The 19396-nt window shown below is 36.2% G+C and overlaps 1 protein-coding gene across 1 annotated transcript; it reads left to right on the plus strand.

Annotated features, from left to right (window-relative positions):
• Positions 1–458: 458 nt before the first annotated feature.
• Positions 459–12375, plus strand: LOC127258488 (uncharacterized). Its single transcript, XM_051285338.1, has 2 exons — positions 459–775; positions 11922–12375. The coding sequence occupies exons 1-2, from the start codon at positions 459–461 to the stop codon at positions 12373–12375; spliced, it is 771 nt and encodes a 256-aa protein (XP_051141295.1).
• The last annotated feature ends 7021 nt before the right edge of the window (positions 12376–19396 follow it).

The raw sequence follows: 19396 nt of genomic DNA on the forward strand, positions 1-19396 counted from the left end.
CAACACCACCATAGGGATGTCACGATCCGAGCGTGGCTAATCTCCAATGGAAGAGGATAATCGAAATACAGGGGCAAGGAGGGTAGGCCGCAGAGGTGCAGCTGCCAACCTTCCATCAGCAGGCAGCCGGAGGACAGCCGCTGACACCAAATTAACATGAGGCCAAGCCTCTTAATGGACGTTAATGTCATCGCCGATTTCATAAGGAGAGCATTTTCAAAAAGAAGGTTTAAAAAGAAGCCTAGTGCCACTTTGAGCGCGGAAAATTCACCTCCAACGAAAAAGAAGCTGTGGAGGCAGAGACTCCAAATGAAGTGGAGACTCCATTCCAAAAGGAGTCTGCGGAGGCAGATGTTCCATAAGCCATGTAAGCTCCAGAGGTTGTAGAGACAGAGACTCCAGAGGCTGTGGAGGCTCCAGTTGAAAAGAAGTCTGCAAAGGCAGAGGTTCTAGAAGCCATGGAAGCTCCAGAGCTTGTGGAGGCAGAGATTCCAGAGGTTGTGGAGGCTCCAATAGAAAAGGAGTCTGTGGAGACAGAGGTTCCAGAAGCCATGGAAACTCCAAAGGCTGTGGAGGCTCTAGTTGAAAAGGAGTCTACGAATACAGAGGTTCCAGAAGCCATGGAAGCTCCAGAGCTTATGGAGGCAGAGACTCCAAAGGCTGTGGAGGCTCCAGTTGAAAAGGAGTCTGCGGAGGCAGAGGTTCCAGAAGCCATGGAAGCTCCAGAGCTTGTGGAGGCAGGGACTCCAGAGGTTGTGCAGGCTCCAGTCGAAAAGTAACAAACAACAATTTGAATGTGACGCCAGATTGTCAGTAGTAGCATCCTAGTAGTAACAAAGGCTTTTGTGCTACTACTGACAATCCCTCTGTAGAAAAAGCCTTTTGTGCTAAGAAAACACATAATAAGCTAAAAAGAAAAAAGTATCACCAGGTTGGAATGGCTATGGAAAAAGGGGAATGGAGAACGTCATGGCGGCGGTATGGTAGGTGATGAATGGTGCGGCTGGAACAGCGGCCGACGGCGGCGGCGGCTACAACTTATATTTCGGTATATACCGAAATTTTTTTGATAGTTCGGCATATACCGAAAAAATTGAAAATACGTACCGTTACCGTACCGAAATTTATGGTATACAAAAAATTTGTTATTCTTGGTATGATATATACGGTATTTCATTATATTTTCCCACCCCTAACCCATACATGTATATTTAAGCATAAAGTGGTGATTGAATGGTGTAGAAGCATTGAGATCTCGTAGATGTGTGCAATATGTAATATGTTTGTAGGTGTTAGTGTATCATAATAATCTCCTTTGGATGCTTTTATACAAAAAATATGTCTCACTAAAACCTTACTATGAAAAAATAATGTGGGAAAAATTCAAATGAAGAAAAAAGAGAATTATGTAAAAATGTGTTTTGTCTGATCTCCTTTAATATATCTCTCTTTAGTTAAGTGATACAAGTTGCATTATCTTAGAATAATATTATATGAGGTAATATATTATCAAAAATAAATTCAATATTTTTCTGAATATAGTGAGTCATCAACTCAACCAAATGCATCCACGACTAGCTTCGTGAATTGCTAAAACCTCGACATCGTTTGTTTAACATATTACCAAGAAATGTTGTTCATCACAAGTACACAAATAACAAGTTTGATAGTTTGCTTTATGTTGATCAGACAGATAACTATCATCAATATAACCAATTAATTAATTTCGAAATTCACTTGAATAAAAAATTCCGAGGTCATATATCCCCTAAAGATAGTAACAAATATGTTTAATACTATTCCAATAGTGCTTTGTGGGGGGATGCGCTAAACCTTGCTAGTAAATTTACTGAAAAAGATACATCTTGTCTAGTGTAATTTGTAAGATACATTAGTACATCAATAACACTAAGATAACGTACTTCAGGGTCAAATATTTCTTCATTGTTTTTTTCTTAGCCTAAATAGATCTTACTATGATCAAAAGATTTAACCATCATTGGTGTACTCAGATAATTAGATTTATCCATCCAAAATTATTTTAATACTTTTATATATTTTACTTGTAATCCCAGATAATATTTTAGTTTTCTAAAATTTTTGATATCAAATTCTTTTTTTAGATATTCATCTTCGATTTGGATCTTCTCAGGAGTTCCAATTAAGTTGAGATGTCAACATATATTGCAATATTGACATAATTTGATTTGTTTTTTTTTTTTTTGTATAAAAATACATTGGATCATTAGTATAACTTTCTTTCATTAAGCATCTATTGGGACAGTTATACCACATTCTTTCTTATTGCTTAAGTTCATACAATGACTTGTTCAATTTGATGGAATATAATTCTTGTGGGTTTGATTTGCATGCTTTAGGAATATCCCTCAGGAACTTTCATATAAATATTGGTATTTAAGATATGCAGTAACTATGTCTAAAAAATACGTGTCGAGCTTTTCTTGCACTGCTAGGCTCACAAGATATCTAAATATTATTTCATCGACAACTAGACATTATGTTTCATCAAAATCTACTCAAGGTTTTTGTGAGAATCTCTGAGATACATGACGAGCTTTATATTTCACAATTTTATTTACTTCATTTCTTTTGCATAAAAATACTCATTTATATCCCACTAATTTTATATCATTTGGTGTTTGAGCAATTGGTCCAAAGACATCTTTTTTGTCTAATGATTCAAGCACTGATTGAATTGTATTTTTCTATTTTGGTCAGTCGTTTATTTGCTAATATTCATGAATCAATTTTGGCTCTAGATTCTAATTTTATTCTATTATATTCAGTTCTAGATTGTATGCAAAGATATTATCAATTATTGTCTCTTTATGGTTACATCATTTTCTTAAAATAACATAGTTGATTGAGTTTTCTATAATCACATCATGTTCTTCAAGATTTTACTCTTTTGGAGAAAGGCCAAGGATCATGTGCTGATAAAAATATTTCAGCATTGATGCTGAATGCCTTAAGAAAATTAACATTTAATATGTATTATTAATTTATATTATTAATATATATATTGTAATTAATTTTAAACAGTCAGCATAGGTGCTGAATATTTTTATTCAGCACCTGATCGGCATCGTTGGAGAAATTATTTTAAGGATGACTTTCTCATGGGGTTTATCAATGCCAATCCTGATATTTTCTTGATTATCATCATTTATTTTTTTTTTCAAAAATATTTGTCTTTGGAACCGAGTGTTCTACCATATTTTAAGCGTGTACCTGATTTATTAGTACTTGTAATTTATCCATCAGGGATAATTATTTTAGCCAAAGCATTAACAACTTGGACGTAAAATCAAGTGACTTTTCTTGAGTCATTGAATACATCTGGTAACTAATTTGCAATATTTTGAAAATGTATAATGCGTTGAACTTCTAGTTCACATTGTTTTGTACGAGGATCTAAAAAATTCAATGGAATTTTCAATTTAATATCTCTTTTCGCTTCATTTTTATCTCTATAATATCGAAAAATATGATTCATCAAAATAACAATTTGAAAATTTTGTAGTGAACAAATCACCCGTCATATGTTTAAGATTTTTTAAAAATTGACAACAATTCAAAGCCGATATAAATACTCAATCTACGTTGAGGACTCATTTTTGTACATTTATGGATGAAATAAAAAGATAAATAATACACCTAAAAATATATGTAGGAGAGAAATATTTTGTTTATGACCAGACACTAATTCCATAAGGGAATAACTATGATAGTTTGTGGACTTTATTCTTATAAGTTAACCTACATGTAAGATTGCGTATCCCCAAATTGAAGCGAGCAACGTAGACATCATCAGTAATGGTATAGAAATCAATTACAATATTTTAGTAAGTGATTCTGCAATGCCATTTTATGTATGGACATGAACAACTGGATGCTCTACATTAATTTCAATCGACATTCAATAATTATCAAATATATTCGGGAAATATTCATCGGCATTATTCATGGGTATAGTATTAATTTGATTATCGAGAAATTTTTCCCGTAATTTAATAATTTAGGCAATCAATCTTGCAAGTGTCATATTGTGAGTAAATAATAAACAAATATGCGACTATATAGTGAATGCATCAATAAGTACTATAAAATATTTGAATGAGCCATATGGTGGGTCTATTGGTGCACATATATCTTCGTGTATTATTTCTAAAAATATAGGTGATTCAATACTTACTTTAGCTATTATGGTCTGATTATCAATTTTTCTTGAGTCCAGACAACATAAGTTAACTCATTTGAATTTAACACTTTCTGACCTTTTAATGAATGGTCATGCGAATTCTCAATTATTCACCTTATCATTATACAGTTAGGATGCTTAAGGCGATCATGCTATACTTGAAAATTGGTAGTCTTTTGGTTTACTATGAGGTGTATTTTAACAACACCTAATTTGACATAATATAAACTAATAGAAGGTGAAGGTAATGTCTTGATGATGTATTTCTTTTCGTCAACAATATTGGTTATCAATAAAAAATCACCATTGGATACACTTATAATTTCAATGTGATAACTATTTGTTGAATGTCATAAAGCTCAGTAAATTTTTTGGAGCTTTACTGGCCAACAATGCATGTTGTAATAATTTTTTCCCGCGGAAAGAAATATAATGGCTTTTTCAGAACCTTTAATTAATTTTGCATTGCCGCTTATTATATTATATTCATCTTTTCCCTTTTCAAATGAGAAAATTATTTTTCATAATTAAATATAGCATATATCGTAGCACTTTCAATAAAACACATATTAACATCACTTTGGTTGGCATTCATTTTGCTTTCAAATATAATAAAGTATTAATAAAAGCAAACATATATATATATATCTATTACTCCCTCCGTCCCACATAATTTGTACACTATTTCTATTTCGCTCCATCTCATATAATTTGTCTTTTATTTTTTTGGAAATATGAATATATACTGTAATCACATTTTAAAATTCATAACTTATAATTTTTTATTTTAATAAAACTATTTAGTCATCCTAATCTTATCTATAATTATTTTTATTAGATCATAATTATTTTTACTAATACACTTCTTAATTACTTACTAATAACATAATATCTAAAATTATGTGCTGCATCTAAAGTGGACAAATTGGCTTGAACGGGGGGAGTACAAAATACAATACAAAAGATATACGTGATAATTTAATATTATAGAACATAAAATAGCATATGTAAAATAAAAAAATCGTGTGTCACTAGGGGTTTGTTGGATCTCCGATAAAATCCACTATATTAAAATGCATTGTGTCATGATTCAGAAGATCTTGATAGAGGTTGTCATTATTATCGACGTGATTAGTTTTTACCTCTTTATCTTTTATCTTTTTTTTTTTTTTTTTTGCAGTGATGTTTGATAAAGATCAACTGAGTATTTGGTTGCTCTGCAGGTATTGCCCCAATGACCTTCATTGCCACACCTATGACAAATGATGATCTTTCTTTTTTCTTATTTAGTTTTTCAGCTATATCTACATATTGATGTTTAGTCTGCTTTCATGCTAATGTCAAAATTGTGGTGATTATAAGGGATATAGTGACTGTGTTGACTCTCACAATCGCGACCACGTCCACAACCTTTACCACATCCTCAGTTACATTCATAAAATATCATGTTCGCTTCAGGGAATAAATTGGAACCAATGGGTTAAAACTGATGATTTTTTATCAGTAACTCATTATTTCTGCTTAACTATAAAAAGCATGAAAGTTTCTTAGTTAGAACCATGAAAGTTAGAGAAAATTTTTTCTAACTTATTATTCTTAGCTACAATTCTCCACAGAGAAGTAATATGATAGATAATAGAGTTATATTCTGTAACACTGTTAAAATATTCTAAACGCATGTTAAGCCAATCATATAAGGCTATTGGAAGAGCAATATATTTTAAATGTCCAAATATCTCTCTTAGTTTATTCCACAAATCGAGTGGATATTTCACTGTCAAATATTTAGACTGTAAAACAATATCTAAATGATGACAGATCAAAATTGTAGTATTAGTATGATCTTGGCTAGTAGTCATATTTTTATTCAGAGTTGTATGAACAAGACTCATAAAAACCAAATGTATTTTTACATAAAGGGATCAAGTCAAATGATTATTGCGGGTAGAACTCAAAACCTAAAAAACAAATTTACAATTTATTTTATAATATAGATAAATAGAAATATAGATAATACTAAAATAAAACTTACCAAAAATAAAAATAGACAAGATTCTTCGTATTAATAACATATTGTATAATAAATAATATATATAGTAAGTATATATATATGTATGTGTTGTGTCGTGTGTGAATGTAATATCATATGTAAAGGTAATGATCAATGATAATAAATATATATATGTGTAAATGTTTAGATAGAAAGAAACTCAAGATAGAGTAATATAAGGTGTGATCATAACATCCACAATTGACACATACTATAAATGCTACTACCAAACTGTATCATGAGGTCGTCAACTTCGTGCCCCATAATACAACAATAGGGTTAAAATTATCTATAAAAGCATTTTATAATTTCACACAAACAAGTTTATGAATATTTACAAAAACACACTTCTAAACAAAAGGTTTTTCCAGTAAGAAATTCAATAATAATACATAAGAACAAGTTCACTTACTCAGTCTGTCTTTCTATATCCCGAGACGTCTCCTGTCCCGGAGGTGCCATGCATACCTAAACCAAATATTTTTCTTAAAATTAGTCGAGAATTAAATCTATTTTAAGAACTAACATAAAATATATCATGTCAAAAAACTTAAAAATGAAATTTAATTTTCGTCATTTACAAAATAAGTGTCATGTCATGCCAATAGTAAAGTAAAGTAATAATACTTTCAAACTCAACAAACTATGCATATACATGTATATACATTTGTCAAAGTGAGCAGCCGGAATAATCTCGGCCGCATATAGGCTCATTATATATGTCGCAATCGGAATAACCTCAGCTCCATAATAATAAGCTTATTAGACCGTCATCAATAAATAGCCGAAAAATTCTCGGCTCAAGGAAGGACTTGATAAACACATAATAATATAAGGTCATTCGGTCACTTCATATATACCCACCATCCTACCCCCACAATCAATACATGGATAGCCGAAGTTGTCGCCATTAACCACAAGATGCTCCATACTCTTTGATAGGGAATATATGACCCTTCTGTCAAGCTCTATCCCATGTAATATAGTAGAATCCGTGTAATTTGGAACCATCAAGGGAAATTCGGAAACTATAGTCCTCCTCGCATGCCCTAACTTGATTAGGTTTGGAGTTTGGAATATGATCCTAAACTACCGGTAGATCTCACCAAAGGCCAAGCCAATAAGTGGAACAACACCTAACACAAATGATTAGACCAAATACGTTTCAACTACAATGATTCTAATTCCTAAATGACCGTGCAACTAAGTCATCCAATTGTCCGAGTACTATCGTCCACTATCGCCAAAGTGTTCGGTACATCGGAGTCGAATATCCTAACCCTAGATAATGTCCTCGCCTAGCACCATCGTACACGACGACTAAACAATAGATTCATAAAATGTATCCGATACATCGTACAATATGTGTGTAGTATGTGAAATAAGTGAATTTACCGAAAATGACTGATGAGACAGCTTACCTATCCTCTTTTTCAAAAATTCACCAACATGATCAAATAGCTATATCAGATATTATAAAATGTGAAGTCTCACACATGCATACGTACACACATATATAAATATATACATGCACTGACAAATTATCCACATAATAGCGCATTAACATTATATTCGTAATCATAATCTCATGCACATATGCATACCTACTTTCTTAAAATTAGATTTAATTTTATATTGCTTACATTTTTATCGACACTCCCAAACTTTTGCAGTTTTACCCAAATATCCCTCAACATACATCTGCCACATTATTTACTCAAATGAGATGAGCTATATGTTTATTCATAGGACCTACCTGCTTATTCAAAAACTAATTTCTATAACTAGCTCGTCGGATCTTAAAATTATTCCTTTGGTAGAATACTATATTCTAACTATAAAACCCTTATACCTCATAATATTTATATCGCCCGATTATTAAATAAAAATCCTTAAAGATATGAACAAACAGACAGGTGCAATACATTGCGGTTTTCAATTTAGTTTGGATCGATACAAATTTCTCATAGTATAATACTAGGACTTCGAATAGGTTATTAGCTAAAAAAATTCGTCAATTAAATAGTTAAATAGCCAATTATAAATTTTTTAATAATTTTTAATTTTAATATCTCAATATTTTAATTAATATTAAAAATTATAATCAAACTCTACTTATAGCAACTAATACAATATCAATATCAAAATTAAAATCAAATGACTAAATTATTATTATTATTTTTTTCTTTTCCCTTTTTCCTGGACGGATGTCCGCCTCTTTTACTTTGAGAGGGTTTGGTTTGTTATATATATATATATATATATATATATTATATTATTATGATTATGATTATGATTATTACTGTTATTATTATTATTATTATTATTATATATTTATTTTTACTTCTATTATTTTCACAATCTCTTTAATCATAATCAATATACAAAATAGGATATAATTTATTTGAAAATATTTTTTTTATCTCATTAATATTATTAAAATATTGATTTGATATAATAATTGATAATATTTATTTGATATAATAATATTAGTTTATATACTTTAAATTCGAAGCATTACAGTGTGTATGTGTTTTTTTTTTATATCAAATTTTATCAATTTTTTACTATTTATAAACTTTTTTACCCAAAAATATCAAACTAAATATCTTTTCTTTTTTATTTTATGTTATATATCATACTAAAAATTAATTTTACATTCAAAATATTGTATCACTAATTATTTATATTACATCATATAATTATTCAAATTCAAAATTTTTATTTTTCAAAAACTAAACTCAAATCCAAACTCAAAACAAACACACTCATAAAGTAAATAGTTGAATTGACTTATTTTTTTTCCAATGTGTCATTCACCCATATATATATATATATGAGCACTAATATATTTGAATGCGTGTAGATGACTACACGAATTACCTTATTTATAGGTGCAAGTGAGTTTTGTTGTTTAGCCCAGTTGTACGAATGGATAATATTGCGAGGAACTATGTGTAAAATTATCAATTGTTACTGCCCTGTCCATTCTACTGACGATATAGTCTGTTGTTGGGAGTAATGTTTTTCCAATTCAACTTACAAAATTTGTAGTGATTTACTTTTAAAAAAAATATATTGATATGGATATCATTTTTAGATTATAAGATTTTCCTTAATATAATAAGTTAATTAGAAAAATCAGATGTAACGATTTAGAAAGAAATACTCCACGAATGATAGCAGGATTTCTGGGGTTTTTTGGGCACGTAAAAAAGAAAAAAAAAGAAAATTAGATAGCTTCTCCAGGGATTACCGATTGTGCGCGCGTTGGATCTGCTTGCGCGGATGACCGATAGTCTGCAAATGGCTTAACCGGCGGTTCAACCTTTTTTAAATGATGAAAGAAGAAGAAGAATGACTGATGATCATCGGTGCGGAATAAATGAAAGAATTGGGAAGAAGAAAGAGGAGAACCGGGTGCGGCTGCGGCGGCTTTGGATGTGTAATTGTGTAAATGAATTGATTATGACAAAATTATCTATTTTATAATAATAATAATATATTTATAATTAAATATATTAAAGAATTTTAAATTAAAAAATAAAAATAATATTAATATTAATAAAAATAAATAATTATTAATGATATTGAAAAATATTTAATTAATATCGTAACAATTAAGATAAGTGTAACTCTGAACTCATCGATCAAGTGTAGGGACGCGAGAATGGGATAACATGTCTTGTCTTATGTTGGAATATATGGGTATTGCGAGAATAAACGTGAAACTGAGTCGAGGATAGATCATCTTTCCGAAAATTAGAGACGCCACGGTAGTGCCTCCGGTGGCTGGCGTTCTAATCCAAAGATAAAACAGTTTCCGTCTCCAATGAGAGTGGCATCTCTAATCGTTGGAGCTCCGGCGAACAAAAACGAGAGAGGAACTGAGTTGGGGAGGTTGCCGGAAAGCTGGAAGAGAGGAGAGAAGGATGAGAGAGTTGTTGGTGTTGGTTGTTTAGAATAAAGTGGAGAGGCCCTTTATATAGGCGTCTCCACTCGGCCAAAATGGAAGGGGATCAATTACGATTATAATTACAACCTTAATTATCGATGTAATTTATTCTAAATTCAAACCTTCCGTTTGAAGCAGTCGTAATTGATTCTACTTACAAACTTTCTGTTTGTGACGATCGTAATTTATTCTAATTTCAAACCTTCCGTTTGAAACAATTGTAATTTGTTCTTGTTACGTATGAAATTTAGAATTAGGTTAAAAAACCCAAGGTAAAAAGAAAAAATGGGCCTAACAATTGAGATGATCGAACTGGTCGAGGGGCATTGCTGGGAACTCAGGTAAAGTAGATGTATTTCTAAGGAAATAGCGGATTGGAAGGTCTGCAGGTCGGAAAGCCCGCAGGTCGGAAGGTCCGCAGGTCGGAAAGTCCGCATGTCGAAAGGTCCGCAGGTCGGAAAGTCCGCAAGTCGGAAGGTCCGCAGGTCGGAAAGTCCGCAGGTCGAAAGGTCCGCAAGTCGGATGGTCTGTAGGTCGGGAGGTTTGCGGCTGGACCAACAAGTCGGATGGTCTGTAAGTCGGGAGGTTTGCGGCTGGACCCAACAAGTCAGATGGTCTGTAAGTTAGGAGGTTTGCGGCTGGACCAAACAAGTCGGGTGGTCTGCAAGTCGGGAGGTTTGCAGTCGGACCAACAAGGCATAAGGACTGCAGTCGGTCCAAAAATGGCGGAAGATTTGCGGTCGGACCAACAGGGCGGAAGAGTTGCATTCGGGCCAAAAGGGCGGAAGGTCTGCGGTCGGTCCAAAGAGTTGGATACTGTTGAGAGTGAGTGAGAATGATAATTTGGTCGGCTGAGGGCACGTGTCAGCAGGAGAAGGGTTAGCAGACGGTTGAAAAAGAGGCGTTGTAACCGTTCGGGCGACGGTTTCCAATACCGTTTCTGAAGAGTATTTAAGGATTAAAATTTGCAAACTGACAAGTTATCTTCAATCAACTTCAAACGACAACAAAGTCAGTGATTCGGGGATCATCATTTAAATTTCCAGTATTTTACTTTTCAGTTTATTTTCTGTATCGTACAGTGTTTAGAGATTCCTAATCTCAGGCATTAATTAATCAAGTTCGAAGATAATTTCCTATTTTCGGATTTTACTTTTGTTTGTTGAAAAAATACATCAACAAATTGGCGACCACAGTGGGAGAAAGGCAAGATTGCTGATCTTACATTATCAGAGAATTTCATATGACTGAGGTCTGGCCGAATCATCAGAAAAATTAGTATGGCAGGCTCACAACCTCAATCATCATCAGCACCGGCGGGAGAAAATGTTTCACCACCCAACATGCCAAATCCAGGGGACATTCCCCAACCGCCTACCGATTGGTTGGCTTATGTTCAGCAATTGAAGAATCAGAATACTTCGGCGATGCAAAATATGTTGCGCGAGCAAAAAAATCTGATGCAGAATATATTAGACCAAGCTTTATCAAGGGTTACTCTTCAACCCACTCAGACGCCACCAGGGTTATCACCATCAAGAATGCAAGCAAATTTTGCAGGGCCATCATACGTGGACAACACATTTCCAAGCGCCACAACGTTCAACCGAACAGATAGGGGAAAGACTCCTCTAACTTTCCCTAATAATGTTTCTTTGGGACCAAGAGTTGATACTTTAGCCAAACGTTGTTAGGGAGGAGAGGCAAGGAGGACATGTGCAAGATCCCATTTTTATTCCAGATCATCAACACCCTCGTGTGGATCTGAAGGAGATCACGCAAGTTTTAAGGGTGCAGTTTGGTTTGAATCCTCAGATGGCCAATCACCCTGCATATCAGAGGCCTTTCCCCGAAAGGATCATCAACGATTATCCACTGCCAAGGAATTATCGACCACCTGACTTCCATGCTTTTTCAGGGGAAGACGGATCCTCTACCATAGAGCATGTGGGTCGCTTTACAACACAGTTAAGGGAAGTTGGAAATAATACCTTCTATAAACTGCAATTATTTGGATTATCTCTCACCAGAACAGCTTTCTCATGGTTTGTAAACCTGCCGCCTGGGCAAATACAAACTTGGGAAGGGTTGGAGATGGCGTTTCATGCTAGGTTCTTCAATCCTTTTGCCGACCGTCTCTCTTACTGATTTATTGGAATTGAAACAATATTCAGAAGAGTCTGCTTCACAGTTTATTGAAAGAGTGCATTTGATGAAAGGACGTTGTCCTACTGTAATCAATGAAAAAGAAATGACCAACTTATTGGTCAGGAACATGCATGGTCACCTGAGAGAGGCGCTCACTGCCCATGATGTAGAAGATTTGGCAAGCCTTGCTTCTAAGGTTGGACGTTTGGAGTATCTTTTTAGAGAAAATGATCAGAATTTCAGGCGTAATAAAGTTAAGCATATGGCAAGTATGGAAACAGAAGCATACGACTTTGATTATGATCGAACAGAAGAGATAGCGGCCGAAATAATTTCAGGGAAGCCTTATGTATGCTCTAAGTTAAAGCCAGCACCAGGAACTGAAGCTAAAGGGCAACCGACCTTTGACAATTCAAAGGCCGATAAGATATTTGATATTCTGCTAACTGATGGTCAAATCCGAATTCCAAAGAGGCAGAGGTTGGCTACTAAGGAAGAAATCAAAGGGAGGCCATACTGTAAGTGGCATAACTCTTTCACACATAATAAAAGTCAATGCACTCATTTTCGAAATGAGATCCAAAAGGCTATTAAAGCAGGTCGGCTCAAGTATATTACTTTGGGAGTAGAGCAACAACCGTTTCCAAAAGTAACCATAGCAATGGTTAATATACAAGCGAGTTCCAGATCGGGAAAAGGGAATTCATCAAACAGTGGCCAACCATAAGAGAAACTCAAAGTCTGCGAAAAAACAGTGGCTGAAAAATAGGATAATCAAGACGGTTCTTTTAACGTGGAATTAAAGGAGCAAGCTTTGGTTCGGGACCACCCGACTAGGAGGACAGGTGCGCTCGGAAGCAAATGGACTCGAAATAAGAAACCTTTACCAATCGATGTGGACCCTCGTTTCCCAGGCATGAATCGTACTCAGATTTGGAACGCCAAGCACAGATATGCTGCGAGATACAGGGACAACGGCGCTTCCTCGAGGCAACCGAATATGCAAGGCGCTGATAATTCTCCGGAATAAGGTCGGTACATACGGATTGTCCCATCAAAGCAACCGAACGACACTCGAGGTGCTGCTAAGTATACTGAAGGAGGTCGGTCCATCAGGGTTGTCTCGTTTGAACAGTGAATGAGGCAAAAGGAGGTCGACGCATAGGGATCACCTCGTCAAAGCAGTCAACCAGCATACGAGATACTTCTAACTATAATGAGGGAGGTTGGTCCATGCAAAAGAAGGGTAAAGGCTTGTCAGATGAAAGAATTAAAGGTTTCAGGTGTCAACATTGCGAGAAGGTTAACATTAACCCATCTGTGGAGGAATTTCGTTTGGAATCTCTAACAGTCCAACCTGAGATTTGAGTCAGAGACGAAATCCCAGAGATTGGTTCAAGGTCTGTCAAATCTCGACTGGGGCCACGTATCCCCTGCCGAATGACAGAAATTAATTGAGTTGAGGAAGAGCCTTTGTGGGCAAGTCTGGTGGATGAGTTTATAGAAGAGCCAGAATGGGCAAAGATTTCGGATCTTGATTTTCAATCAGAGGTCCCTCAAATAGTCTTCCCTCCCATTCCAGAAGGGGTGGCGTCTCATTTGAAGCCTCTGTACGTTAATGCTCATATTTGTGGGAAACCAATCACAAAGGTTTTCATAGATAATGGGGCCATCTTCAATGTAATGTCATTAAAGACTCTCAAAAAGTTAGAAAAGGGAATTCACGATCTATCTCCTGTGGATTTTGAGATGACTAGCTTTATTGGGCAGCCGACCAGACCAGAAGGCATGATGGTCGCCTCAATTGAAGTCGGTCCAAAAAAGATTTCTTCTGTTTTCTTCGTGGTGGATCCAGATACCACATATTCAATCCTGCTTGGACGAGATTGGATTCATGCATCTAAATGTGTGCCATCAACACTGCATCAACAATTAATGTTCTGGGAAGGCAATCGGGTCTTCAAAATGGAAGCGAATGACAATCCGTTTGGAGCATCAGAACAAGTTGAAGAATCAGTTTTTTATTCTGGTCATGTACCTCAAATGTATCTGTTTTTTATGGCTAATGAATACCCAAAGAAGGGTTTTAAATTCATTGGCCAAAATTCAATGTTCTTTTAAAAGAACAAGGTGTACTATGTGGCTCTTGAGTAAGCCAGACCTACTTTTTATAATATATTTCTTATGGAAGGTGCAGATTTACAAGATTGTAGTGTACTTATTAATCAATATTATTTAGACCAGCTTTTGAAAAAAGTAGAAACAATAAAAAATGTGATGTTCATTTCCAAGAAGATGAACAATTTCGTTGGCCTAATTAGTTAGAAAAAACAGAGCCAGCTTTTTCAGCACAAGATCCTTTGCTGAAATTTAACTTAGGAACCGACCTGGTACCAAAAATAATCAGGATGAGTGGTTATTTGTCTGAAGAGCAACAAAAATTGATGCTCGAGGTTATAAGAAACAATATTGATTGTTTAGCTTGGGACTATTCAGAAATGCCTGGTTTAGAGCGAAGTCTGATAGAACATCGATTGCCCATTAAGAAGGATTTCAAGCCTTGTAAACAATCTCTAAGACGTATGAGTCCTGACTTGATGCCTCAGATCAAAGAAGAGATTCAGAAGCTTCTTAAAGTAGGTTTCATCTGACCTCGCCGTTATGCAGATTGGTTGGCCAACATTGTATCAGTGGTTAAAAAGAATGGCAAGATCAGGATATGCATCGATTTTAGAGATCTTAATATGGTCACTCCTAAAGATGAGTATGTGATGCCTATGGCCGACATGTTAATTGACTCAGCAGCAGGGCACAGAATTCTCAGTTTGATGGATGGTTATGCAGGATATAACCAAATCTTTTTGGCAGAGGAAGACATTCACAAGACAGCATTTAGATGTCCAGGAGCATTAGGTATTTATGAGTGGACAGTTATGCCTTTTGGCTTGAAGAATGCTGGGGCGACTTATCAGAGGGCCATGAACTCAATTTTCCATGATCTCATTGGTAAGTCTATGGAACTATATATTGATGATGTTATCGTCAAATCTTCTAGTTTTGAGGAACATATGAGGGATCTTAAAGATGCTTTCAGTCGGATGAAGAAGTATAAAATTGAAAATGAACCCGACTAAGTGTGCTTTTGGTATATCAGCCGGGAGTTTCTTGGGGTTCTTGGTTCATGGAAGGGGCATTGAGATCGATGCTAATAAAGCCAAGGCAATTCTTGCCAGCCGACCGCCCAAGACGGTTAAGGAAATTCAAAGTCTGTTAGGGAAGGTAAATTATCTCAGGCGGTTTATTTCAAATGCTGCTGGCAAGGTCAGACCAATCACTAAATTATTGAAGGCAGGAGGAAGCGCCTTTGAGTGGGGACCAGACCAACAGACAGCTTTAGAGGCTATAAAGCAAGCATTGGCTCAATCACCTGTGTTGATGCCTCCCAAGGAAGGTCGGCCCCTCAAAGTTTATTTGGCAAATACCTATGAAGTGGTCAGTTGTTTATTGGATCAAGATGGTGATGATGGAAAGGAAAGGGCAATTTATTATTTGAGCAAGACTCTCACAGGACTAGAATTAAATTATACAATGCTAGAGAAGATGTGTTATTCATTGGTGTTTGCATGCACCAAATTTGAACATTATACGTTACCCAGAAGAGTTGAGGTTATTTCAAAGATTGATCTCATCAAGTTAATTTTGCAAAGACCTACAATGCAAGACAGATTTATGAAGTGGGCCATTAAATTAGCGCCCTTCGATTTGTATTATTCCCCTTTAAGGGCGGTCAAAGGCCAAGCAATAGCAGATTTTTTGGCAGACTTTGCAAGTCGTGAGGAGCAACCGACTGGGTGTATATCTTATGTAAGCACCCAAAATTGTTTAATGTTTTATTATGGTTCTACCTCAGGAAACAGATCGGGCGCAGGTGTCTTGTTGGAAGGACCAGACGGCCAAAGGGTCAGTTTGCAGTTGCAATTGGAAGCCAGACCCATAATTCGGCAGAATATGAAGCTTTAATCTTGGGATTGGAGGCTTTGATAGCCAGGAAAGTCCAGTCGGTTATTATATAAGGGGATTCTCAACTGGTGATTAACCAGGTAAACAAACAGTATGTTTGCAATTATCCCCACCTACGCAGATACAGGAATTTGGTAGGTCGGTTGTTATCAAAGATCTCCGAAGTGATAATTGAGTTCGTCCCTAGAAAGGATAATCAATTTGCAAATGCTTTAGCTCAAAAAGCTTGCAAGGGAATCCTAAAAGATATATGTGCAGAGGTCGGCCCTGAGACAGAAACAGGAACTGACTGGAGGACAGAACTTTTCATGTATTTACAAGATCCATGAGCAAATGTACCAATTGGAATTCGACTAAAAGCTTTGCGATTCTAATTGGTAGAAGGAGTGCTATATAAAAGAACATTTGAGGGATTGCTCTTGAAATGTTTGGGGCCCAAGCAAGCTTTGGAGGTGATGACAGAAGTGCACAGTGGAATTTGTGGAGCTCATCGGGCAGGTCTGAATATAAGATGAGCTATTCATCGTTTAGGTTTCTTTTGGCCAAAGATTTTTGAAGACTGCATACAATTTGCCAAGGGCTGCTAAGAGTGTCAGAGGCATGGGCAGTTAATTCATTTACCAGTCACAGAATTGCAAGCTATGGTAAAACCATGGCCTTTTAAATCTTGGGCTATGGATATCATTGGTAAAATTCATCCTCCCTCGTCCAAGAATCATTGTTTTATTCTAGTTGCAACAGACTATTTCACCAAATGGGTGGAGGCGGTTGCTTTGAAAAATGTGGATCAGAAGGAGGTGATTGATTTTGTGCTAAATCAGATCATATATAGGTATGGTATTCCCCATTCAGTAACAACCGACCAAGGTCTGGTCTTTACTGGGGAGAAGTTTTTAAGCTTCTTGACAGAGTTTGGTATTCGTCTGAATCATTCTTCGCCTTATTATCCCCAAGCTAATGGGCAGGCAAAAGCAGCTAACAAAATTATTATTGGGATTATCAAGAAAATGATTGAAGGGAACCCAAGGAAATGGCATTTGTTGTTATCCCGAGCCTTATGGGCACATAGGAATAACAGAAGTTCTGCCACAGGGTTTTCACCATATCAACTCACCTTTGGAGGTATTTTCCTGCCTTTTCAGATAACAAGAATTCATGAAACAGTAACTTTATTCAGAACCCGTTTGCCAAGGGTTCGAACCTAACAAGGGTTCATTCATTATCAGATGTTGAGTTGTGCAGAGGATTACTTTCTTCTGAATCAGAATCTTCATTCTAGTGATTAGGGATTAATTCTGGTTCTTCATCAATAAGGTCCTCTAAGTGAGGTCGGTATTTCTCCCATTGATCTTGCATCTTCTCAAGATCATAGTCGGTCCGAGCTTTCATGTCTGTCACGGCTTGGCGCTCACTATCAACAAGAGTGCGTAATCTTGAAAAGACTGCGCGCTGATTGGAGAAGGTATGATCCCAGCCAAGGTCTGGGAGTATGGCTGTCACATGGTGTTCAATCAAGTCCATGTGATGATCAATGTCGGGAAGGCGACTTTGTATATCATGAAGGGTCTCATACCCTTCTAGCACATTTTCCATCAGGCGAATAACACGGTGAATGGTTTTTCTGCCGCGCTTGGAAAATCTGAAGTTGAAATATAATTGTTTGAGTATGCATAGCAGGTCTTTGGCAAGGCCCCCAACTGGATGATTACCCACGAAGAAGGGTTGGATAACACCTTGCCAGTTGTTTACAGGAACGTGAGGGTGATCGTGTGGCATTTTGGAGATCTACAAGCGTGCTCAAATTTCAGTTTGAGGCTAAGCATCTGTTTGTTGTTTCGCAAGGGACTGCTAGTATTTATAAGAAATATGAATTAATTGGTTCCCCTGAGGGTTTGGAATTTGGAAAGTGATCCTTAACAATAGGACAAAAAATTTGTTTACCAAGTCAAAGTTTCCAAAAGTTTACAAAAGAGATCCTAAAACAAGTTTAATCTGGGACCATTTGTCTTCTGTTCTGGAAAGTCGCCTGTTATTGGCAGCCGACTGATATTGCCTTATGAGTTGAGATCGAGCGTGAATCTTTAATTCCTGGTCTAGGTCGGCTGCATTGGTCTTGTACCGATCAATCAGTCATTGCTCGTCGTTTATGTGGCCTTCCAGGACAGATTTTTCTTGATGAAGCGCCCTTAGTTCCGTTTCTTTTTGTTGGATTGATCCCTCTATTTTTGCCTTGGCATTATTAAGGCCTTCTAGTCGGCCAGTCGCCTGTGCAATAGATTCCTTGGTTTTGGTTAAGGAAGCTTCCAGACTTATTTGGTCCAAGTCGGGCAAGGGTGTTTCAGTTGTCAGAATTCGAGCGAACAAAACTTCATTCCGAAGTTCAGATAATCGCTCCATCAACTGGTGAAGAATGGAGGTAACAGCCGACTCTGAAGATATTTGAAACAAAAGACCACAAATGGCTTGAAGAAGGCTGTCAAGCAAGTCTGATCCCAGGTCGGGGAGAGATTGATCAACAGCCTGTGCAATTATAGTTTGGACGTCCGTCGGAATGGAGACAGCCGACAAGAGGGCTAGATCAGAACATCCCTGAAATAAAAGATGTTTATTTCAGACTGAATGGAGCATAAATATTGAGAATTGATTGTGGAAATTTTTCTTACCTCTGGACGGATGGTGGTCACTGAAGGTGCCAGAATAGCCATAGGTCTGGAAGGATGATCAACTGGTACTACGATAACCGATTCGTCGGTTGCTTAAAACGGACGTTGAGGTTTGGATTTGGGTCCCTGAATGATGGAGATATAGTGTGTTAACGATCATGTTAATACTAATCTATAGTAGGGAAGAAGGATTCTCGAGTGTTTACCAGATTAACGGAAGTCTCTGAGTCAGAGGAGGGTATCTCTTGTGATTCTTGTAAGAGGCCTCTTGGTTGAGTAGGTACAGGTTCTCCTTCCTGTCTGTCTGCTTCGGGAAGAGGTTCTGCTGCCCTTAGGTC

The sequence above is a fragment of the Andrographis paniculata genome, unplaced genomic scaffold (genome assembly GCF_009805555.1).
Source record: "Andrographis paniculata isolate CXL003 unplaced genomic scaffold, ASM980555v1 Contig59END, whole genome shotgun sequence".
NCBI lineage: Eukaryota > Viridiplantae > Streptophyta > Magnoliopsida > Lamiales > Acanthaceae > Andrographis > Andrographis paniculata.

Bases quoted from the DNA above. Each gene is read 5' to 3' on its own strand.
- LOC127258488 (XM_051285338.1), top strand. From the start codon at position 459: ATGGAAGCTCCAGAGCTTGTGGAGGCAGAGATTCCAGAGGTTGTGGAG. The intron at 776-11,921 runs GTAACAAACAAC...AAACGTTGTTAG, and splicing joins GTGCAGGCTCCAGTCGAAAA to GGAGGAGAGGCAAGGAGGAC.